Raw genomic sequence first — 25,409 nt, forward strand, 5'->3', positions numbered from 1 at the left:
TCCAGCAAGCTCTTTTACAGGGGAGTTATGTTTGCCCCGTAGAGACCCCCATACCCTTATGTAAGATTTGTCCCCAAGTATTCTATGCTTTTGTCCTCCCAGATCAATGGATATTCCTTGGTGAGTTTTGTTATTTCTCCCTGGTCTTTGGGTATATTGAGGGCCTTATACTTAGTATAATTTATGGTGAATCCGGAGGCTGCCGCAAACTCCTGTAGGCTCTTCATTACTCGGGGCAATGTGACTTTTGTGTCCTTTAGGAGTAGCAGTATGTCGTCTGCATATAATGCTATTTTGTGAGCAGCACAGCTTAGCTTTGTACTCAAATGGTTATCCGATGAGCCCACAGATGAAACACCCCTGCTACAGTCCATGAGCCTCCCATTCACCCTGAAGGAACTGGTCTGGGTACCCACGAAACTGCTAGGTACGGCACCCCACATAGTCACCTTGGGGAGGGAGATCTGGCGCAGAACAAGGACACTCACCCGCACACAGAACGCTTACGCACCTGAAATACCCCTACTCGCAGACCTGTACACAACGGTCACTGATCTAAAACAAATTAGATTGTGGGAAAGCGGAGGGGTTTACACCTGGGGAGATCTTTATGAAGAGGGCACCTTTAAAGAATTCGCCATATTACAAGAAAGGGAGGGCATCCACACGGGCCAGTTCCTCTGGTACCAGAAGGTCCGCTCCACAGCACGAAGCAAATGGGAAGCGTGGCCGGAGGAACCGGATCCGGAGCCACTACTCACGCTGTTATATAATATGGGGGAGGGCAGTAGACCAATACCTCAAATATATAGACACCTGAGCGACATACCCAACCCCCGGAGCGCGGAAATGAAAAGAAAATGGGAAACGGACGTAGGCAGAGAAATGACAGAGGGGGAATGGAACAGGGCACTTACATTCCCCAAGGAGGTGTCCAGGAATCATAGATTCAGACAAATACAAATTAATGTGCTGCACCGAACCTACCTAACCCCGAAACGAATAGCTAAGTTTAACAAACAATCGCAGTCACACTGCACCTGGTGCATGAGGGAGGAAGCGGATCTAATCCACATGATGTGGGAATGCCCCAAGTCCAGGACACTGTGGGATAGGGTAAAACAGACATGTGAGAAAGCAGGCATGACCAACTACAAATGGGCACCTGAGGAATGCCTACTCGGAACCTATCCTAGGCTAGCTAAACTGAAACACACAGTCAGACTCATGGACATAGCGTGCATCCTGGCCAAAAGGAACATAGCCATGTCCTGGAAACGACCCGCAGGTCCGCAATACAAAGCATGGCATAGTGAAGCAGAGCGATGGGTGTCGGCCGAGACCAAGGCCTGGGTTGAAAGTGTCACTAGATCTACGGATGAGTCCAGCAGAGCTCTCGAGGCATGGAAAGAACTCACTAGGCATATGTTCCTCCCCTCGGACGACAAGCCCCCATGAACCCATGACCCGAAACGAACCCGCCTACAAGACAAGAAAGGGCAAGCCCAGACGTGCGACTGGAAATGAGGATGGCCCTGGGAAGGTGTCCCCCCTGCACCCCCCCTGAGTATGCTACCCAACTTCCCTACATCCCCTCCTCCCTGAAACAAAAGAAGCGGAAACACACGGACATGGCAAGGAGACAGTTACTGTTACCTGTTATTTGTTGTTTGTTATATTGTTAAGGCTAAACCGAAAAGCACTGTAAAAGATTATGCACAAGACGCGTTTTGCAAAACTTGTAAGAGATATTACTAAAAATGCCAATAAACAAATTTTAAAATAAAATAATGCTATTTTGTGTGACTCCTTTCCACTTTTAACCCCCTTGATCCCCTGATTCTGCCGGATTGTAGCTGCAAATGGTTCCATAGCCATAGCAAATATTAGGGGAGATAGCGGGCAACCTTGCCTCATACCCCTTAAAATTTTAACCTCTGCTGTGTGTTGCCCATTAAGTAGGATTCTCGTTGTAGGTGTTTGGAAATGTGCTAATATCATTCTCATGAACTCTGGGCCACATCCAAATGCTTCCAAAACTCTCTGCAGGTACCCCAGTCTAGACTATTGAAGGCTCTACGCCTGTCCAGTGCTGCTATAGAGAATTTTTGTTCCGTTCTGTTTCCCAGATCGATTATGACTATTGCTCTCCTTATATTATCCTGTGTGTGTCTCCCACTAATGATCCTGGATTGGTCTTCAGGAATTATCCCTAGCAGGATAGCCGTTAATCGTCTGCCCAGGACCTTAGCGTATATTTTTGCTTCGCTGTTTAATAACGAGATGGGGCGATAATTGGCGCATTCTGTGGGATCTTTCGCTGGTTTGAGGATTAGAATGTTTTATAGTACCCATTCCTGAAACCACCCGGGCCAGGTGTTTTATTTCTGGGTAAGGATGATATTGCATCATTAACCTCTTGTGCCGTGATAGGTTTCTCTAGGTTTTTCGATTTCTTTGCTAGAGATCTGGGGAAGCTGTAGCCCCTTCATGTAGCTTGTCTGGAGATCCGGGTCTAGTCCTTCCTGTTTTAAGTAAGCCTGAGTGGAAGGATTCCATGATTTTCAGTTTGTCGCCCTCCCCCGTGTGTAGTGTGCCTCCTTCGTCCCTAAGTTGGGCAATATAGTTCCTGGCTTTCTGTTTTCGTAGCTTAGCTGCCAATAGGTGATTAGCCTTGCCCCCTCGAGCATAATATGCTTGTTTGGTGTTTATCAAGGTTTGTGTGGAGTGATCCACCTCACTCGCTTCCAGTTGTGCTCTAATCCGTCTCACTGCTCGTACTGTTTTCTGTGATTGTTGTTTTTTGTGTTGTGTTTCCGCGATTTTGACCTCCCCTTCTAGTTTGTCTGCAGTGCCCTTCTCTCTTCAAAGTATGCTGCAGCTTGGGATATGAATTTGCTGCGAACCACCACCTTCCCTGCATCCCAGACCACCCACCAATCTGTTTCCCCAGTTTCATTTTCTTTAAAGTAGTTGGAAATAGCTTTTTCCATATGGGCTCTAGGCGAGATATCCCGCAGGATCATCTCGTTCAGTCTCCAGGTTCTCTGGGTTTTGGGTAGTGTTACCGGGGCATGGTCTGTAAGGTAATTGACTCCTATTCCTATATCTATTTTCTGTACCTGGGGGATTAAGGTTGCTGAGACTAAAATCATGTCTATTCTCGAGTATCCTTTGTGTACCGCTGAATAGTGGGTATAATCCCTTTCTGTATCGTGAAAAAATCTCCAGGTTTCTATTACCCCCAACTCTCGAAATAACCTTCTCAAAGCCTGACGGTTTCTTCCATCTGTGGGTGGGGGGTGTTTTGTCTAGTATAGGATCCATCACGCTGTTGAAATCACCCCCAATGACCACTTGCCCCTCACACCAACTGCCTATTCTCTGGAGCAACACTTTCAAGAAGCTGTCTTGCTTTTCATTTGGGCTGTATACTGCAACCAAAGCGTATGTTTGGTTCGCAATCGTACCTTTGAGGACTAAGTATCTACCTTGTGGGTCTCCATAGAGAAACTTGTTTCCTGAATGTTATTTTGGCCCTTATCATTATTGCCACCCCTTTTGTTTTCATACCACTGGAGGCAAAATATTGTTTGGGGAAGAAGGCCCTATTTTTCATCCTTCCTTCGCCCTTGGGAAGGAGATGTCTCCTGTAGAAACACTATGGATGTTTGGAGTTCTATGAGCCTCCTCAGTATCGAGCAGCGTTTTGTTGATGAGTTCAGGCCTTGGACATTTAATGTGACTAACTGTATTTCGGCCATTTCTAAACGGTCCCTGTATCCCTTTGGTCAAAGCGTTGCTTTATACCCGGATGTATTGTAGAATCCAATTTAAAAGCTGTGTCCGGCCATTGTCCCATTTTAAGAGTTATACTGTGCCATTGTCCCACACAGATTACAAAAACTAACAAAACTTAATCCCCAACTCCCCCCTGACATCCTCCGCTAAGTTCTCTCCTCCTCCTTCACCAGTGGGAACTTTGGTTCTTACGAACTCCCTTAGATACTAATCCAGGGTGTTGGTCCTTATACAATCCTTGGGATTCCCACTGCCAGGGTGAACTACACCCCAATTTGGATTCCAACATTTCATTTCCGGTTCCCTTCTCTCCTTCTGAGCTTTTAGACCCAGCGATCCAGCCCTTCTTGACGGTCTCTTTATAGTCTTGTTGTTTGTATTCCTTTACCTCTTGGTGCTGTGTTATAGTGGTTTTGATATACTGCCAAGGTGGTTGTCATTCACTATCGTTGTCCATCCTTGGGGCGTGCACCTCCTGATTTGTTTGACTGTCCTCTTAGCTGGGCGTCTCTGTTGTCCCTCCTTTGTCTATTCGTGGACCATTCCCAAGGTCTACCATCCTCATTCAAAATCGAGGAGGAGTTGTATCTGCGTTTGGTTTTCTTTTTCAGACCCCAAGTTCATTACAGACAATCCCTCCTCTCATGTCGTGAACCGTTGATGTCTTCCCTCCCACTTGAAGAGGAGACCAAATGGGAACGTCCATTTGTAGGGAATGCTCTTGTCTGCTAACACTCTAGTCACTGGGTTCATTGCCCTTCTCTTCTGTAGAGTGGTCAGCGCTAGATCCTGGTATAGCTGAATTTGAAGCCCGTTGATGGTAATTCCTGGGTGTGCCCTAGCTGCTTGACGTATGGCTTCTTTCGTAGTTTATGATGTTAGGGCAACCAAGAAATCTCTTGGCCTTGATCCATGGTCTTGTCTTTTGAGTCCCACTATATGGTTCCATTCTATTCCCACTTTCGCAGGCGACATCTCCATCAGCAGGCTTCCAAAGCATTGTTGCATGGTTTCTTTCAGGTCCGCATCTGGTGTTTTTTCGCTTAGTCCTTTTAATCGTATGTTTGACCTGTGTGAGCGGTTTTCCAACCAAGTATTCTGCCTGCTATTCAAGGTTGTGTTTGGCTCTCGCCACTTGTTTGAGAAGTTTGCTATTTTGCCTTACTTCTTCAGCCGTTTCTGAGAGGCCTCTTTCTGTTATACCCCGGTCATTTATTTCCTTTCTTGCTTCTTGTAAGGAATTCTGGTGATCCTCCTTCATTTTGGCAAAATGTATTTGGAAGGAGCTTACCATTTTGTCTTCCATTCCCTTGAGGCACTCCTGTAGGTCTTCCTTATTCAGCACCATGGTAGGTGGTTCAGCTTCTTTAAATCCACTCTGTGGTGGGCTCTTTGAACTCACCGTCGGACTGGCATCTTCTGCTCTCTGACGCCAGCACCTCTCCAGTTGTCCTCCCTGTGGGTCCATTGACCCTTTACTTTTGGCTAGAGCAGTCTTTCCTCTGGTTCCTGGCATCAGTGAACTCATCTCGGTATTACCCCAAGCTGTGCTCCTCTTTTTGGTACTATGAAGCTCCCTGGAATCGGAGAGTTTAATCCCTGTTCCTTGCCTGAATGGTCTCCCTTCCAGGGCGGGCGGGGGGGTCCGTCAAGCATCTGGATGGTTATTAAAGAGATTTAGGGGGGATTCCCATCCTTTGTTTGCTCTAGCTGCTTGAAAGGTTGCTGATTCTCTAGGCTTCGCCCGGATCTCTCTGTATGTTTTGTCTGTCTATGCCCTAGTATCGCCCTTATGCATAGCATGTGATCTAAGCATATTCCACAAGCCTCTGTAGGGATACATTACTCACTGTAATCTTATTTCTGATGCTTGCATCTGCTTAGATTGACATGCGCCCACCCTTCTTCCCCTGAGAGAAGGTGCATAGATGTTATATGAGCTTCTCTAATATTTATCTACTTGGATACACCTGTACTCACGCTACACTTTATGCTACCTCATGTCAGAAATAACCTTGACGCATGAAGGACCATGGCTACAGTGGACGTCACACTAGGGATAGTATAACTGGCACACCCTGTCGACGTCCCTTTTCGAGTTTTTCGAAAACAGGTACTGTAATACTCTGCAGCTTCCACTAGATGTCGGCCTGTGCATAGCATGTGAATATAAGCAGATACAAGCATCAGAAATACGATTACGGTGAGTAATGTATACCATATCTCACTAGTCATTTGCTCTTTGCTAAACCAGACACTGTGCTTCTATGCTGGGTGCCACAATTATAATAAGATCCATAGTGAGTTTCACTATTGTTCATCCTTCGGATATGAAGCTGGAGTGCTAAATAGCCTGGGAACAAGCTATTACCCTCTTGAACTCTAAGGGTATTTAGATCAGTGTTACTACTGGCCAGGAATGACCGTGACGTTCATTATTGTTTGCTACCCTGAACCCCCAATATGCAGACTGAGATAACAAATCTCCAACCACTCAATAATAACAGCAATTAAATTTGTCGAGTTGATATGTGTAGTACTTCTGGGACTGGAGTGAGTCAAATCAACAGGATTTAGGAGTGAAGTGCACTGTCCCTTACAGGACAAAGTGTTCACCAGATCTCTTTGAAAAGCAAATGAATGAAACTTATGTCTTCATAATTTTTGATGTGCCCATGTGGTAAAGGTTTAAGTAAACAACATGTGCAGCAATGCCGACAACAGATATCTGGTGGTGTTGTCCCAGCTATGTGACATAGTGCGCAATTCAATGCACTCTTGATCTATCAGCAACACTTATAAAGGTATAAAAAAAACTTTTTTAAGCGTCCCACTGTAGCTGCGTGAACCTGGGCATTTCAAGAAGTGAATCTTCGGAAGAAACTATTAATCAAATCCTTTGTAACTGAAGTCACATATTTTCATAAAGGACAACATCTAAGTAAATATTACAAAATTGCAAGTTTAGTCCATGATGCAGCCTTTTGGGAAATGGATACATGCCATGGAAAACTGTTTAGTGATGTGTACAATAAATAAAAGTATTGGCCATAACAGATCCACTGGAAATAGATGACTGTTCTTTGATTGTATGAAAAGCCCACCTGCTGTTAGTAACTTTCAAACAGTTTTTCCATGTAATGTTTTATGAGCCATTTGCCATCACATACAGGTACGGTCACGAGCAAAAATAGAGAAAATTCGAGCCAGTTTATTCAACAGCAGTGACTTGATTGGTTTGTCCGGGATGGATGGAGAAGATGAATTAATGGAAATGTCAACTGAAGAAATTCTGACTGTCTCAACTGTAAACCAGAGTTTATTTGATACTCAGGGAATTCCAGGACTCGAAGACTATTTCACAGACAAATCTATAAAAGGTATTGAATTTTGTATCATGGTTTTTAGTAGTATGAGAATAGACTTCATTTTATTTTAACACAGCATTCCTTAATTGTGTGTTTTTGATCTTGTTTCATGTAACCTCATTGCATTATTATATTACTGACAATATAAGCTATCTTTATAGTTCTTCATATCAGATCCCTCTCGCATCTAAGCATTGTAATTATAGCTTGTTTAATGGCACTGAATGTTTGGACCTCTGAAGGGATGACGGGCTAAATTGGCCTTGCCAGGGATTTGAACTTGAGAAATGAAGACTTGCCCCATGTTAAAGATTGGCATTTAACACATGATCTAGTCTCTCATCTATTCTAACCTTACGTGCCAGTGTTAGTACCATTTTCACTTTGACTTTTTGTTCCTAAAACGTTCTCTACTGTGCTCATTGGTGCATTTCATCACTAATCAAAAGTTAATCTGAGTTGAAGGAATGATTATTAAATGTGGCTTTAATGACGTGTGTCGAAAGTACTGAAGGTATGTACATGAAGGTCTCGTGAGAACCTTAGCATCAGCTATTCTGATGCTTCAAGTCAGCTGTAGGAGGACTCCATAAGTAAAATGGGAAAAAGGAAGTCCACTGAGCCTGGTAATAAGGGTGGGAAAAAATAAAGATTTCAAGTGGAGAATGTTGAGAATTTTCTGAAAAAAGCTGTTGGTGACATAGATGATAAAATCGTAAGGGTTAAACAGACAATATTACCCAAGGTGATCCCTGGAGAATCTGCTTGATACACAAGAAGTGCTTAATGTTTGCACTAATATGTTTTCCGATGAACAAGATGATACCCTCATAATTGAGCCAAGGAAAAAGAAACATCCTGTAAGTGGAGTGGGAGATGATGTTTTAAACTGCAAAGACATATGGGTAGCACTGAAATAACACTGGCAGCCTTACTGATTAAGGCTATAACTATAAAGCAGACTCTCATAAATGGGCATTACCCAGCACACTCCTTAGGTAAAAGGCTGTTGTTTTCTGAAAAATATATCATTAACTATTAAAGAACATCGAAGTGGACATGAGGTCAAAATTTATATTATAAGTGTGGAACTGTTGGGTTGAGGAGCAACCCCCAAATAAGAAATGTGGCTAATGATGTGTGTTGTTAATGCATGCTCTGCCAGTGATCATGAGGACATTACCATCTCAACTGATATACCACAAACTAGGGACCGTTCAGGTAATGTTATGCACACAGGAAGTGTGCAAGCTTAAGAAGCCTACCAAGGGGGTAGAGCAGTAGCAGATCCGACTATGGAAAAGGGGATTAAGGTGAATAAGCTAAGGAAGGAAAAGTAACTTTCAACTTCATCTTCCAACTCAAGCATTCGCTTAGTAGTCGTCATGGGGAATGTCCATTACAAGAATTCAGGAAGGATTAGGTGATGAATCTGATGTGCAAGGCTATTACATTGTGCGAAATCAAAATGTCTAACCAACTTGCAGTTGGGGAAGGATCTAGAAATGGCCAAACACTGGTTGGATTGGTGGTCCAAACAACAAACATTATGGGGACTGTGTAGTGTTGACTTTTTAAAAAAAGGGACAGGCTAAGGATGATTTTGCAGTATTGAAATTTTAATATTTTAGGTACTTCAATTAAGGATTTATAGTGATAAGGCACAACCTATTTTGCTGTTGTTGTACGACTGGTTCCTACCACATCCTTTTTCAGAAGAAGGTTATATGCCAACGGGAGCCGGTCAGTCCGTCAGTGGAGTTTTTATCAAAGGCCAGTTCTTTTGCGCCTTTGGATGGATTGGAAGAAGTTGATTGTCTATCCTTGGCAGTACCAGCCACAAATAATAGAGTTATGTGTAAGCGCTGCTTTCAAAGGGCCGTCTACGGCTGGAGATGCTGATCGACTTGCCTTTGTCATGTTTTGCTGTCTACGTTGTGGATAACTGCATTTTTCTGGAATTTCTTTTAAGTCCCCCAGTCTCTGCCCCTTTGGACCAGAATCCTTTTATTCACATGAACTTGCGCTTCATGTGCGCAGGCTTCTTATGTTAGCGCTGCTTTGAAAGGGCTGTCTACGGCTGGAGACGCTGATTGACTTGCCTTTGCTATGTTTTGCTGTCTACGTTGTGGATAACTGCATTTTTCTGGAATTTCTTCCAAGTCCCCCAATCTCTGTCCCTTTGGACCAGAATCCTTTTATTCACACAAACTTAAGCTACATGCGCGTGCACTTCTTGTGTAAGTGCTGCTTTGAAAAGGCTGTCTACGGCTGTCTTTTGGATGGCTGGGGGTGGTGAGGGTCAGTAACACTAATTGAGTTCCTAAGGTACAAGGAAAGATTATGCCGCATGACTTATGCAAATAAAATCTGTTACCTGTGACTGGTCCTTGTGTATGAATTAACGTTTTTGATATAGTAGGTCTTAATATTCTACTCATGGTAGAGGGGGAAATAACACCCGTTTGACCCAAACGAATAGTATCCAAAGTTATCAGGAACTACTTGCTCTGTTTACCCAAATACTTGAGGGGTTCACATAGCAGAGCAGTTTCACTTAACATATGGTAATTAAATACACGTCCTGAGCTTAAACTAAATGTCTTCTTCGATACATACCCTCAAATCCAATGTGCCAGCGACGACAACACCCACAAGGAGCAGTAATTGCTCCAGTCCACACTTTGTGAGGTGCATTTAAAAAAAAGTCATAACGCTGATGCCGGTAAATGCCAAAACCTGGTAACGGCGGACATACATGAGTTCTGTGTGCCTTGTGGTGCAGGTAATGCGGACGTGCAGCTGCCTGCTCCGGCTGCTCTAGGAACAAACCCGACTATCACCCGACTATCACTGACTCGACAGGGAGCAGGAGTGAATGCACAAAGACATCTGCATCGCGAAATACGATAAGTCACTCTAATCGGCCGGACGACATTTGAAGTGCAGATTTCACACATAGCACCGGCCAAAGACTAAATGGGAATCGTGAGTTTATATACAACTTTGAGTGGAAGAGAAAGATTACACTCACGACTGGGGACGAGCAGATCTACTATTTCAATAAATGCAAATGACTTGTTTAATGAGAGTCAACTCCTTGACAACAAAGGTCAGAATGCAGTCCTCTATCATTGATTAATAGTAATCAACATGGCAATTAACAGTTTGAGCCACTTATTTGAGTCCTTAGACCACAAAATAACACATCAATAGAAACAAATAAAGGAAATCACGGATTGGAGTGCTAGAAAGGAGAATTCAAAGAACAAGAACCAAATGGCGATGGATAAAACTGCCCAAACAGCTACTTAGACGACGGCACATAATACTGCATTATTTCCAGCATTACCCAGATTTTATGCTGTGATTCAACCAATTACAGATCAAAATCCTGCTCTAGCTGGTAAAGAAGGGACTACAGGAAATGCCTCACTCAGGACTGGGCTGCCCCAACAAATGTACAACATATTCCAACCTGATCATCTTTCAACTCAACCAAACAGAGAGGGTCGAGGGAAGAGACTGGAAAAAACACAAATTAAGAAGACCAAAAATATGAAAACTCCAGGGTTCACCGTCAAATCCTCCTCAAAACAATTTATCAGAGCGATTGTCGCTTCCCAAAAGCAAACACAAAGCGCCAGTTTGGCAGTCATGAGGAAATATAAAAACTTACGGAAGGACAAAAAATCAGAGGGGATTATGGAGAATACAATTATTGCTCCTTATCCAACCTTGAATGATCTGATTAACGAAATTACAACAAAGAAAAAAACAAAGCTCCTTCAGGTACGGACCAAACAAACCAGCACAAAGGCGTAAATGACAGTTGTAAGAAAAAGGATAGCGTCGAGGACGCTGAGTTGCAAGCATTGGAAAGTCGAAGTAGAGAGATCAGAGAGGCCGTTGATGCCTATATGGCCTTGCAAATACCACAGGGAAAGAACGTCTTGATAATGGCAGACAACACAGTGGCTATGTACTACCACAACAAGAGAGGCGGTGTACGGTCACTACCACTGTGCAGAGAGGCAATGCAGCTATGGTACTGGGCTATGGTACTGGGCAATTCAAGAAGGAATATCTCTATCGGCTGTTCACCTAGCCGGAGAGGAGAACACAACGGCGGACACTCTGAGCAGGCAGCGCACAGTCTTTCATGAGTGGGAACTAGCTCAGGAAGTCCTTCAAGAGATCTTCACCCTTTGGAGAACCCCTAAAGTGGATCTGTTTGCAGCCAGTGTCAACCGGAAGTGCGAACTGTATTGCTCCAGGGAACTTCCCCCAAGAGGAGCTCTAGGAGATGCGTTCGTGGTGGACTGGGAGTTTCCACTCTTGTACGTGTTTCCTCCAGTCCCCGTCATTCATCACGTGATCAGGAGGTAGGGAAAGTTTGTGAAACACATGATCCTAACTGCCCCGGATTGGGCCAGTGGGACATGGTACCCGGACCTTCTAGACATGTCGATCTGTCCTCCGATACGTCTTACCCGTCCTTTCCTTTGCCCGGGAAGTTCAGTCCCTGAACATTCCATGTTATCAGTTGTATTTTGCGTTCGTTATCCGACCCCATGTTGCTTCTCAATTATATTACTATTGAGTAGGCATGTTTGATTCCCCTCCTGAGCGGCAGGGCTTGAATTGTGTTCTGTATGTCTGTGGTTTCTCTTGATGTTGATGTTTTGTTCCTCCTAGTCCTCAGGGAGACCTCCAAGGCCCTCCACAGCTTTTCTCCCTCCCCCACCCAAAAATGCCAGGGATGAGAACAGCCCTAACCCAACCGGGTAACTGGCTTAAACCCACCATCAACATTACTCAAGACCAACAGGTCCAGGTGTTCGATAAGCGGCAATACACAGCAAACGTGTCGATTCCAGATAAGTCAGAGTTTATATTCTTCCAGGGAGGGCCCCGAATTTTGCGGCTCCGATCCACTGTCGTCCAAGAGGACGAAGTGGGCTTCTTTGTCAGCTCTTGGGAGGATTGTTCTCTCTGATTATCCGGTTTTTTTCATCCACCCCCAGAAATTTCCCTGCTTCTTCTAGAGTGTGTATTTTTGTCTGACTGCCTTCCCACGTGAAATTTAAAGATGTCGGGAACCCCCATCAATAAGGTATTTTCTTTTCCCTGAGCCACTCTGTGAGGCGTTTTAGTGCTTTCCTTTTGAGGAGCGTAATTCTCGCCAGATCCTGGTAGATTAGGATAGTCAAGTCTCTGAACAGGATCTGGTTGAGGCTCTAGCTTCTCTCAAAAATTGATCCTAGCCAGGACATCCGGAGGGGTGGAGTATGTTTGCCTGGATTGGGTGCGATGGACTCTGTCTATTTCTAGTGGGGCGCTGTCTGGCAAGATCAGTATAAACCGAAACAGGTCTGATGTGTAGCTCTCTAGGTCCACATCTCTGACTGAGGCGGGAACTCAGCGTAGGCGGATGTTGTTTCTTCTTAAGCAGTTCTCTGCATCCCCTTGTTTGGATTCCATGGCATTGTATCTAGCTTCTAGGGCTGCAATCGAATCCAGCCCCTCCTCAATTTCGAACCTTTGTTCGCAGAGGTTGTTCTCCATCTCCACTGTTCTGTTCTCCACTGCCTAGACCCTCTTGTCGAGCGCTGTGGAGCTCAGGGGGCTTTCAGGGGCGCAGTCCACAAGGCGTTCCGAATCAGCTGATGCTGAACATTACATGTCAAAGATGAGGAATACGTTGGAGGAACATCCAGTTGAAAGAACGTTAACAGGATCAGTTACTTGTTCTTCTCCATCTAGCATGCAAATTAATGCAGTTAGCAAAATGGCTTGGGTTACTCACTTTTGAAATACTTTTACCGCCAAGAAAGATCATGAGTCGAGTCTTCAGTATTATCCTATGAGAGTTCCTCAACTTTGAATCCTGAAGACCCTGGACCTGAAGCAGTGTTCCGTGTACTTACGCACCTTAGTTCGTCCTGTGCTCCTGGCCATAGTGAGCATACTAATTCCCTCTGTAGAAGTGACCCCGATTTATGGTCTAAAGCGCTATCTACTCTATTTCAAAATGTTGTGGCATCTGGTAAAATGCCAGATTCTTGGTCTACTGCATATGTTGTCCCAATCTGTACAAGAGAGAATCCTGTCCCTTAAACTACCAGCGGATTGCAGTCTAAGATGCTGAAAGTAAGGTTTTGCACCGATCCTGCTGACACACCTTGAATCTTGGATAGCAGATTGCCAGATCTTGAGCAAATGGCAAACAGGGTTTAGGCGCAATCTAGGGACCTCCTTAAATGGTCTTATGATAAATTGCCTACAGAAATTGGATTGGGCGAGGTCCTATGAATCTATATTTGTTGCGTTGCTCAACCTAACATCAGCCTTCTATGTGGTTGACTGCAACAAATTATGATCGAAACTGCAAGCATGGGTCATCCCTCCAGGATTGCGGAGTGTTAGAGAGAATTCTCTCTTTAGGCTGAATTTCCTAACCCCCAGCATCTGGAGTCCCCCAGCATCTTCACTGGATTTCTGGAGTTTGTTTTTCTCTCCTGCCAAGAGTGAGACTCTTTTTCTCCCACTCTTGGACATGATTTATGGTGTTCCTTTGACTGGTAATGTGTTTTATGGGCTATGGGGTCCTTTACTCCATAGGGTCTCATGTGTTTTTACTATGTGTGTTACACAGCACCCTCCGTGCAGTAACACAGGGGTGTCAGAGTGACACCCCACCATAGACTCCATACCCTGGGACTGACTACTGTCACCCAGGGCCTTTAAAGTCACCATTGGCTTTACTAGTCCCAAATTATTAACAGAAACCAGTACAAACCATCATATTGTGAATGTACTGGCCGGGGTCTGTTAGTCGAGGGGGCACGTCTCCGTCCCCCCTGTTCGAGTTTTGGCTGGTGGCAGTGGAAACTACTTTTTATATTCGACCGCGAATATTTCCCTATGGGATTTTCCCATTGTTCGAGGCTACCAATTTTAATTATTTAATTCTCATAGCCTCAAACATACCGCTGGTTTATTTATTTAATATTAATTCGCCGGTTGGTATTTTTTGCCAGGGCTCGATTCTAAAATGGCGTTCGTGTTCTCTTCTGTGACTCCAACCAAAGTCGAGCCCTTTGTTCCACTTTTTGGCGGGCTTCTCCACAGAAGCCTCCAAAAGTGGTGCCACTCTGTCTGGGTACCACAGGGAGTGTAGGAGGGGGTTTAGGCACCCTGGACTGAGTTACCTTGGTAACTCAAGTCGCACTCTTGTGTGATTGGCCCAAGTGGTGAGCCGGCCAGCTCACCACTTGGCATGTTTGATTGACAGCTAGGCTGAGTGAATGGGGGTATGCTGCATAAAAGCAGGGCTTTGAAGCCTGGAACTTCAGAGGTCGGCACAGGACCTGAGAATCCGACGAGGGAGAAGCTGAGCCGACCTACCACGACGACACCACCGGTGGAGCCCTGCGGAACCGACTCACCACTAACCGACGACAGAGAAGATCTCCCGGCTGGAGAGGCTTCTTCCCCTGACTGGTGGGCACAACCAGTTTACCTTCTTCTCTTCGCACCCCAGACCGGTTTGTGGTCGAACTGCCCGTGCCAAGCACCCCGGCAGCCGGATCGCCACTTATCACTGAACCGCGAATCAACGGACCGCTCCTTGTACCTGAGAAACTCTGCGGCTGGTTTCTTCCCTGGCAGTGCAACGGACTCCTGTCTTCCTCCCCGACGAGATCCTCTCTTCCCCCGGACGAAGCACCGACTTGCATCTGCTGCCAGGAACAACTGCCCCCACTGGAGTGTTCTCACCACTTTAAGGTAGCGTGTCCGCCAGGCCTCCCTTTCTAAATATTGCTACAAGGTAATAATAACCTCTTAACCTTCTGGACTGGGCTGGCCGCCTTGACCCTCTAACTGGTCCGTTTCTTTGGTCCAACTCCTTTTTGAACCGTTACAAGACTTTTGTGCACTGCAACCGTGTGACCTTGGACACATTTCGTTTTGATCCTCTTAAAGCGGATCCGGCCTACTGACTCTGAATTCACGGGGTTACTTTGCCTTCCTCTCTTGTTGTATTCGTGAAAAAGTGTTCGGATCTGTTTCAATTTATTCTCTGCTTTTCTCTCCCTTTTAAAAAACGAATTATTAGAGTGCCATCTACGTTAAGTGCTCACCGTTGTCTGAAAATAAGTGGGGCTTTACTTAAGACTTGTCTAATATTCTTTTAAGGGAGTGTATATCTTTTAGTGACCGTGTTTTTGAATTGCTTACTATTAGTGCCTGTGTGTTTTTCTAGATGTGGTTTTAAATAAATAATTATATCTCTTTTACACCAAGCCCTGGTCAGTGTTTACTTGTTCTGTTGTGTTCTCTTGACCTATTGTGAATACTCTGTACACTGCCTAACTCTTCTTGAGGGAAGTCTGAATGCTCAGCCACAGCTACCAAGTGAATCTGTGTGGTACAGACTGCTACCAAGTGGGTTTACTGCCAAACACCTGTAGTCCTAAATCTTTTGCAGTGGTCCCAGAGGGAAATGCACAGGTTTCTGCCTAACACGGAGACACATTGTGGGATCGTACATTGATGCGAACATAAAGGTCTGCCTAAACCACTCTGGCGGCCTATCCAGAATTATCCCAACTTCGTATGGGATTAGGCAAGGATGTGTTTTGGCGGCTTGTCTTTTTAAACTATATCTTACTGATGTAAACGATGCACTGAAGTCCTCCGTATTTGTATCACATAAACTGGTCAACCTGAGGGTAAGATTTTTAGTCTATGCCGACAATATCTTGCTTTTTGATTGTACTGCAGTAGGTCTCCAGCGATTGATTAACTGTTTTGTCAAGTATATTGAGGGTCACTCTCTTAAAATCAATCTTGAGAAGACAAAGATTATGCAACTTTCCAGACAGAAGATTAAAAGCTCTTACCGATGGAAGATACGTGATCTAAAACTCAACACTCAACACTGTAACATCTATGATATATCTAGGCATCATGATTAATGCTAAACCCTGTATTGGGAAGTTAAGATTGTGGTTTAGAGATCGAGTACACACACTCTCTTCTCAGTTGACAAGACATTTTGCCAAGTTTTCCCTCAAACCTGCTATCAAGTTTTACGAATGTAAACTTGTACCAAAGCTGCTTTACAGTATTGAGAATCATGTAACTTGGAGGGCTGCTGTGAAAATTTGAGACACTGTTTGGCCGAATGCAAATCTTTGTTGGGCAAACGTCATTTACACTTTGAGAGATTTCTACCCTCAAATCCATTAATGGACACAGATCAATTTTGGAATATTTGTCTAGCTCGAAGAACAACTTTGATGGTATTGGCTGAGGTGGGATTTATCAAATCACTTGAACTGGCAGCAAATACCTGCTAAGATGATCCATAAAATTACTCTAGATTGAGATGAACTGTGAAGAATTAAGTATTTGAAATAAGGCACGTTTTTATCCTCCATTAGACTTTTTAACAATAATACATTGTGTATGTGATGTTCAGTTTTAATTGTTTGCCCATAACGGGAAATTAGCAGGAAATGTAATTATTTTTTATGTTGATTTTATACATGTATTGTGAGATGAAAATGTTGGTATGTGTTTAGATCATTGCTAGTAATGTAAAATAATTCTCTAAAAGACTTAATGTGTTTCTTATTAAAGGTTGAATGTTTTTAACCATAATACAAATTTACAAAAATTAAAAAAGTTAGAATTCCTCACCCTAAGTTGATTTTCCTAGTCACCATCACTTTTGCAAGACTGCCGAGTGAGCTCCAGGCCTTTCGAATAAAACCTCCCTACATGGTTTTCTCCATTGAGGTGACGTTGAGAGTGAGACCATCCTTATGATATGATATGGCATTTATAACGCGCTTATACTCAAGTGTTTCAAGGCGCGATGAGGCAAGGGGGGGGGCAAGGGAGGACAGACAACGATCCTACTAGGCCAGGTGTCATTCAGATCGCGCAAGTGCATGGGAAGGCGGGGAAAGGAAAAGTGCACGGGGGAAGGGAGAGGGGAAAGTGCAGTACATGGGAAAGTGGACTAAATAAGATTTAAAAAAAGACAAATAAACAGCCAGTTAGTGGCAAGGGCAAGGAAGTGCAGACATAAATGCAGGTAGGGGGACTGAAGGGATACAGAAAAACGGTCCCCAAGTGCAGGGGTTGCCAGGGAGGCAGTGCAGGTGGGCAATTGACGGGGCCAGGGCCAGAGATCAGAAGAGGGTGGCCAGGTAACCAGTGCAATTTCAGTCAGGAATTCAGCAGGGGAGGGGAGGAGAGAAAGCAGAAGCAAAGAGGAAGGTTTTGAGGTGTTTCCGGAACCGGAGATGGTTTTCCTCGAGTTTCAGGGAGGCAGGAAGGCTGTTGCAGAGAGAGGCCCCTGCCGAAGAGAGTGATCTGCCACCAACTTGTTGCTTGGAGAAGCGACTGACCCCGAGGGAGTTGGAGGCAGATGAGTGAAGAGCTCGAGAAGGAAGATATTTAGGAAGAGAGAGTTGAAGGTATTGCGGCCCCAGACTCCAGAAGGCCTTGTGTACAATGCAGAGGGTTTTCAACTTAATCCTTGCAGCCACTGGGAGCCAGCGCAGAGATTTCAGTCCTAGAGAGATACGATCAGAGATGAGGGAAGGAGAGGAGGAGGCGGCCGAGGGTAGCCTGAAAATGAGCTGGGTATCATCCGCATAGCACTGAAAGTTTGGACAGAGAGCGGCGATGCGGTGGACAAGGAGTGCCAGGTATTGGTTGAACAGCCAGGGAGAGAGGTTACATCCCTGGGGGACACCACAGGTAGAGAAAAAGATGCCGGAGAGGAAGGACCCAAGTTGGACCTGGGAGGGTCGGTCGGAGAGGAAAGAAGTCAGCCATGCCAGTGCCTGACCAGTGATACCCAGGTTATCAGGGAGGCAGTTGAGCAGGATGGCATGGTTGACGGTTTCAAAGGCAGAAGGGAGATCAAGCAAGATAAGAAAGCAAGGGGTGTTAGAGTCGAGGTTGGTGAGCAGGTCTTCGCGGATTTTCAGGAGAGCAGTTTCCGTGCTTCTGGCAGCTCTGAAGCCAGACTGATGGTCATGAAGACAACCAACAGATTCAGTGTGGAGATTGAGCTGGGAGATGGCCAGTTTCTCCAGGAGCTTGCCCAGGAAGGGAGTGATGGAAATTGGGCAATAATTAGCCGGGCAGGAGGGGTCATCAGAGGGTTTTTTAAGAAGAGGGTGCACAAGGGAGTGCTTCAGGGGGAAGGGAAGACTCCAGTGGTGAAGGAGTGATCGCAGAAATCCGCCAGGGCAGGAGCAAGGGAGTCCATGTGATCCTTGCTAGTTTTGGAGGAACAGGGGTGAACCTGTTTCGAGGAGACCTTCATAGATCGGATTTGTCTAGAAACCTCGTCTGGAGAGAAAAGGGGAAAGGCAGAGAAGTAGGGAGGATGGGGGTGGCTGCAGAAGGGCCAGAGGAAGAGCAGGGAATAGCGGGAGGGGGATGAGAGGAGGAGACGGAGGACAGGATGTCCTGAGTTTTTTAAATGAAGTGAGAGGCCAGTGCCGTGCGGAGGGCCTGGGAAGAGACAGGAGAGTTCAGCCGAGTTGTTAGATGCTGCAGAGACGTGGGCTTGGATATCAGCTCTCTTCTTGGTGAGGACAGAGAGCCGGTATTGCCTTTGCAGCATGCGGCAGGCCAGTTTGTCAGAGGATGAACTTGAAGCACGCCATTTCCTCTCGGCAACCCTACACTTGCGTTTTAGGGTGACGAGGTCTGAGTCATACCAGGAGTTACACTTGGCTTTGGGCTTCAGGCAGATTCTCATGGCAGGGGCAAGGATATCCAGAGTATCAGATATAGAAGAGTGGAGCGTGGATAGGCTGTGTCAGGGCTGTGTCACATTCTTCCTCCTGAATGTGGTCTCTGATTTCCATCTCTCTCAAAAGATCCATCTTCCCGTCCTTTTTTCCTTCGCCTCACCCTTCCAAGGCACACGAGCGATTCCTTTGGCTGGACCTAGTGTGGGCCCCAACTACTACCTCTTGCATGAGAGGCCAGGAAAGCTGACCAACTTTTTGTTGGTTAATGCATGCTGGAAGGGATGTGATCAAACAGACCCTGTCAAGGTGGATCATCCTCTATTTCGGAATGCTATGATCTGACTGGTAAGGACGTGACTGAAGGCTTCAGGGCACATTCCACTAGAGGGTTGGCTGCCACGTGTGCTCTGCATCATGCAGTACCAGTTCTGGACATTTGCCAGGCTTGTACATGGGCTTCTTTGTACACGTTTGCTAAACACTAATGCTTGTATTCACAGTCTGGCCAGGATGCTTGTTTTGGTAGGGCTGCCTCAGTTTTCCAGTTTAGGTGGTGTTTTTGCTATGCTTCCTTCGCCAGGTCCATGTACTGCTTTGAAAGTATATCAAAGATAAGAAATCTGTGAGAGGAAGGAATCAATTAGAAGAACAAATATTTTCCCCCTTCCATGATCTTTCCAATTGATGTTCATTCACAGATTCCTCATCACCCGCCCTACTTGTCACTCTTGGCAGATAGCTTGGTTCTGCTGTCCCTCAATGTCAGAGTGCTAGTGAAAGAGGGCGGAACAAAGGTCACCAGGCTCAGCGCCGCTGCATATACTTGCCCGGACGTCATGCCGGGCATGGAGCACATGGATGCGTTGGGTAGAGTCGACGCTGAGCCACACTGTGTCCCATGGCGGCAGAAACTTTTCCTGAAGAGCAGTTGCTTTGTTAGATGGATATTAAAGATGAGGAATCTGTGGGAGGAACATCCTTCAGAAAGAACATTACCGAGACATATGATATGATATGGCATTTATAACGCGCCTATACACAAGTGTTTCAAGGCGCGACGCGGCAAGCGAGGGGGAACAGAGGGAAGACAAAGACAGCAATCCTACTAGGCCTACTAGGCCAAGTGTCATTCAGAACGCGCAAGTGCAGGGGAAGGGGGAAGAGGAAAAGTGCGGAGTGGGAGGGTGGTGGGGACAGTGCAGTACATGGGCTAATAGAATAAATAAAAAACAATGAGAAGTAGGGCCAGCTGGTGGCAAGTGCAAGGGTAAGTGCAGACATCAGGTGTCATGTGCTGGTGGGGGACTGTAGGGATACAGAAAACAGTCCCAAGTGCGGGGTTGCCAGGAAGGCAGTGCAGGTGTGTAGCAGGTGTGTAACTGACGGAGGAGGGGACCTGGGTCCGAGATCAGAGGGTGGCCAGGTAACCAGTACAGTTTCAGCCAGGAATTCAGCAGAGGAGAGGAGGAGAGAAAGCAGAAGCAAAGAGTAAGGTTTCGAGGTGCTTTCGGAACCAGAGATCGTTCTCCTCAAGTTTCGGAGAGGCAGGGAGGCTGTTCCAGAGGGAGGCCCCAGCTGAAGAAAGAGATCTACCACCAACTGGTTGGAGGCAGATGAGCGAAGATTTCGAGAAGGAAGATATTTAGGAAGCGAGAGTTGTGAAGGTATTGAGGTCCCAAGCCCCAGAAGGCCTTGTGGACAATGCAGAGGGTTTTGAACTTATTCCTTGAGGCCACTGGGAGCCAGTGCAGAGATTTCAGTCCTGGAGAGATACAATCCCTGGGCTTGAGGCCAAGGACAAGTTTTGCCGACCTGTTCAGGATGAGTTGCAGAGGGCGGAGGGTAGAAGCAGGCAGATTTAGAAAGAGGCTGTTCAAATAGTCCAGCATAGAGCGAACCAGAGCTTTGGAGACAGTGAGCTTCTGGGGGAAGGAGAGGAAAGTAAGAATACCTCTGAGGAGGTGCAGCTGGTAGTGTGACTTCTTAGAGACATCAGAGATGTGAGGAGAGAAGGAGAGTGGAGTCGAAAATGACCCTGAGGTTTTTAGCCTCGCAGGTGGGAGCAGGCCGATGAGGAGAATCTCAGTCTTACTGGCATTAAGGCAGAGATGGCGGCACACCATTCCTGGATAGCGGACAGACAGTCAGAGATGAGAGATGGAGAAGAGGTGCCCGAAGGTAGCCTGAAAATGAGCTGAGTTTCATCCGCATAGCACTGAAAGTTGGGGCAGAGAGCGGCAATGCGGTGGGCAAGAAGTGCCAGGTATTGGTTGAACAGCCAGGGAGAGAGGTTAGACCCCTGGGGGACACCACAGGTAGAGATATAGATAGATGAGAGGAAGAACCCAAGTTGGACCTGGGAGGGTCAATCAGAGAGGATAGAAGTCAGCCAAGCCAGGGCCTGACCATTGATACCCAGGTTATCACGGACACGGTTGAGCGGGATGGCATGTTTGACTGTCTCAAAGGCAGAAGAGAGATCAAGTAAGATGATGTCATGATCCACAGAACGCGCTCCTTTTGGACTTCCTGGTCCCTATCACAATAGGGCTTGCACTCCTTGATACTCCCAACATGGGTGTCTAACGTGGTACGCCTTCCACCAGCCTCCACATCGGACGTAGCACGTTCTACAAATAGACCACGCCTGGTAGTGGCTAGACGTGTGCTCCATAGTTCGCTGAACTATTCTCCTGTTCCTGGTTCCTGGATCCTCTAAATCCCATCTCCCTTCCTCCCTCTTCTCTCTACCTTGCTTTCCGGATTTCCTGTGCCGTCTTCGTGTTCACCTTCCTCGTTTCCTGGACTTTCCGGAGCCTCAGAGTATCCCGGAACACTGAACGCATGCTGGAGCCAGAAGAGGCTCGCGCGGGCTTGTACAAAACCCGATCTGTGCGCAAGAAGACTCCTCCCAAGAAATCCTACAAGGATCGATCTCAGGTGAGAAAGGGGGAAATCCGTGACAGTTCGAGACGCCAAACGATCGAAGTTGAATTTAACATGGAAGCGGCCGTTCAGGATCTCATGCGTGGCATGCAAGAATTAACGACCGAGGTGCAGAATTTAAAGGCGGAAAACGCTGCATTGAAACAATTAGTTTTGTCCCGTGATTCTGCCACAAAGGAAAGCGTACTACTGGGCGGCATTGTAGACAAATACGATGGGTCTGCAAAAACCAATTGTGGATGCCTTGATTCCTGTTTAGTCCACTTTGCCTTTAAGCCCTACTACTTTTCAACTCCCAGGGCTAAGGTGGGCTTTATAATCCCGCACCTCTCCGGAAATGCACTAACCTGGGCTACACCTTTGGTCAATTCTGGAGATGCCCTCCTGGATGATTACAATGGATTTATACAGGCCCTTAAGACCATGTTTGACGGCCCAGAACAGGTATATAGCGCCCAGGAACGTCTACTTGATTTTCAGCAAGGATCCCAGGACATGCTTACGTATGTAACTCGATTCAAACAATTGGCTAAGGAAGCGGATTGGTCTTCAGAAGCAAGTTTTACTGTTTTCCGAAGGGGCTTAAACAAGGAGATCAAGGATGAATTAGCCAGAATGGCTCGCCCAAGTTCATTCCAGGCTCTTATGAATCTTGCCATGCAGATAGACTTTCGTATCCAGAAAAGGAAGGCAGAGAAGAAAAAGTGCAAGATACTCTTCCAAAAGGTGCCCTTTGAGACCTCATCGAAACCTGACCCTACTCCAGTCTCTGTCAATGATCCAGAACCCATGCAAATAGGGGCTTTCCGTGGACCCATATCCCGCAAGAAAGGATGAGAAGGATCCATACGGGGTTATGTATGTATTGTGCCTCAGATAAACACCTAGTTAGAGAGTTCCCTCTAGCCCCTCCACAGCATTCGGGAAATGCCAGCTCCCGGTCCTAGATGGAGCAAGGCTTCGGGAGAGAGATGTTTGCTCCACATCTATTGCATCCTTGGACTCTCCTGGACAGAACAACCTAGTGATTCTACAGGCCTGCCTATCGCCATTCAAGAATGAAACCTACCCCGTTTTGGCCTTGGTGGATTGTGGGGCTATGGGAATATTTATTGATCAAGATTGGGTCTTTAGCCACCACTTTCCATACGAAACACGAAGCATCATGCAACCTGTGGAGGTGATCGATGAAAGACCTCTCACTTCAGGACATATAACCTTGCAGACCAAAGAGATCCAACTCTCGATAAACCATCACCGAGCAGTGATCAAATTTGACGTCATTAAGTCGGTTCATTACCCCATGGTACTGGGCATGCCCTGGTTACAAAAACACAATCCATATATCAACTGGGCAGCAGGATCCTTGTTTCTTGGTTCTGAGTTTTGCATGTCTCACTGTCTATTCCTGGATTTCTCATTGACATCCTCCGAAAACGTGCCAATAGACCAGCAAGGCCCACTCATGGTTTCTAATATCATACAGGTTCCTAAGGCCTATCAGGAATACGCTGATGTAGTTTCAACTACTATAGTCCAGGCTCTACCCCCTCACAGACCTGAAGACTGCGCTATAGATACAGAACCTTCAGCAGGGATTCCTTTTGGAAGGATGTTCATTCTATCCGAACCGGAAAAAAGGGCTCTTCGAGAATACTTGGATACTAACCTTGAAAATGGCACCATAAGACCATCTAAATCCCCAGCTGGAGCTTCGTTGTTTTTTGTTCCCAAGAAAGACACTAAAGAGCTTAGACCTTGTCTTGATTATCGTGGATTAAATCAATGCATCCTCAAGGACCGCTATCCCTTGCCCTTAATCTCTTTTATCCTGGAAGCGGTGAGAGGAGCTGAATCTTCACGAAATTGGATCTCAGGGGTGCCTACCATCTGATCCGTATTATGGAAGGAGACAAATGGAAAACAGCCTTTAGAACACCCTTTGGTCACTTTGAATACTTGGTCATGCCCTTCGAACCTGCTAATGCCCCTGCTGTCTTCCAACGTTTCATGGATAGGGTGTTTTCTGACATGCTGTTCCTCTTCGTCATCGTTTACCTGGACGATATCTTGATTTACTCCAAGGACCTTCTAAAGCATGAAGAGCATGTAGAGGCAGTCTTACAACGGCTACGTGAACACAAACTCCTAGCTAAACCCGAGAAATGCCTTTTTCATGTCACTTCTGTTCATTACCTAGGATTTGTCCTTAGTCCAGAAGGAATTGGAATGGACCATTTAAAGGTAAAAGCCATACTATCTTGGCCGGTTCCTACTTCCGTGAAACAGATTCAATCCTTCCTGGGGCTTGCCAATTTCTACCCGAAGATCATACCGTCCTTTTCTGAGATAGTTCAACCGATCATTGCTCTCTTGAAGAAATATACTCCCTTTCTCTGGACCTCAGCTCAAGACAAGGCATTCCAACGATTGAAAACAGAGTTTACTCAAGCCCCCATCCTAGCTCAACCCGATATTAATCGACCATTCCTAGTGGACGGATGCCTCTAACTATGCCATAGGAGCAGTGCTAAAGCAGGAATTTGAGGACAAATTGGAGCACCCCATTGCTTACCTTTCACAAACCCTAACTCCCAGCGAGACTCATTATTCCGTCTTCGAAAAGGAGCTGTTAGCCATCCACCAAGCCTTCACAGAATGGCGACATCTACTTCTGGGAGCTAAACATCCTGCCCAGGTCCTTACGGACCATTGAAATCTCCAAGTTCTACAATCTTTGGAGTGTAGGAACAGTCGTCAAGCCTGTTGGGCCTTCTTCTTTGCCCAGTACCAGTTCCACATCCATCATGTCCCTGGATAACAGAACATAATTGCTGACGCCTTATCTCGACGTCCTGATTACGAAACTCTTGAAGATCGGGCCTACTCAAAGATGTTTCCCCACACAATCTTTATAGCCCAAGCAGTCAGTCTCCTGGAAGATATTTGAATGCAAACCCAGTCCTCTGAGATCTGGAAAGAATTCACGGGGAGAAATCGGTGGAGTCTTGGAACTAGAGACCGGTACCTGTTCAAGCACAATGCCCTGGTCATTCCCACACAGAGACTGCAACTACGGATCATTAACCTCTATCATGACACTCTTCACTCCGGGCACTGTGGCGTCACTAACACCCTCTGTCTAATACAAAGACAATTTTGGTGGCCTAAAATGAAAATTGATGTTCAACGGTACATTCAAGCCTGTGCAGTCTGCAATCAAAACAAGCATGATAACAAGAAACCGGCAGGTCTCCTATTTCAACCTATGTTACCTTCTAGGCCCTGGGAATTCATCGCTACTGACTTTATCGTGGAATTACCACCATCTAGGTGCTATACGACTATCATGGTCACCATTGATTTATTCATCCACATGGCCCATTTTACACCCCTCTACAAGCTGCCATTTTCCTCAGAACTCGCTGGCATTTTCCTGGAACATATATTTCGCCTTCATGGACTCCCTTCCAAGATCATATCAGACCAATGACCTCAATAC

The 25,409-nt window shown here is 45.9% G+C and overlaps 1 protein-coding gene across 8 annotated transcripts in view; it reads left to right on the forward strand.

Annotated features, from left to right (window-relative positions):
* The window catches only part of HECTD4 (HECT domain E3 ubiquitin protein ligase 4), a 4,298,785-nt gene that overhangs the window by 3,553,299 nt on the left and 720,077 nt on the right, over positions 1-25,409 (forward strand). For all 8 annotated transcript variants that reach the window (XM_069619495.1, XM_069619492.1, XM_069619493.1 and 5 more), the window contains exon 62: positions 6,974-7,181. In XM_069619495.1, the coding sequence (XP_069475596.1) occupies positions 6,974-7,181 (208 nt within the window). The remainder of the gene's footprint in view (positions 1-6,973; positions 7,182-25,409) is intronic.

The sequence above is a fragment of the Ambystoma mexicanum genome, chromosome 10 (assembly GCF_040938575.1).
Source record: "Ambystoma mexicanum isolate Mex_15411 chromosome 10, UKY_AmexF1_1, whole genome shotgun sequence".
NCBI classification, from domain to species: Eukaryota; Metazoa; Chordata; class Amphibia; order Caudata; family Ambystomatidae; genus Ambystoma; species Ambystoma mexicanum.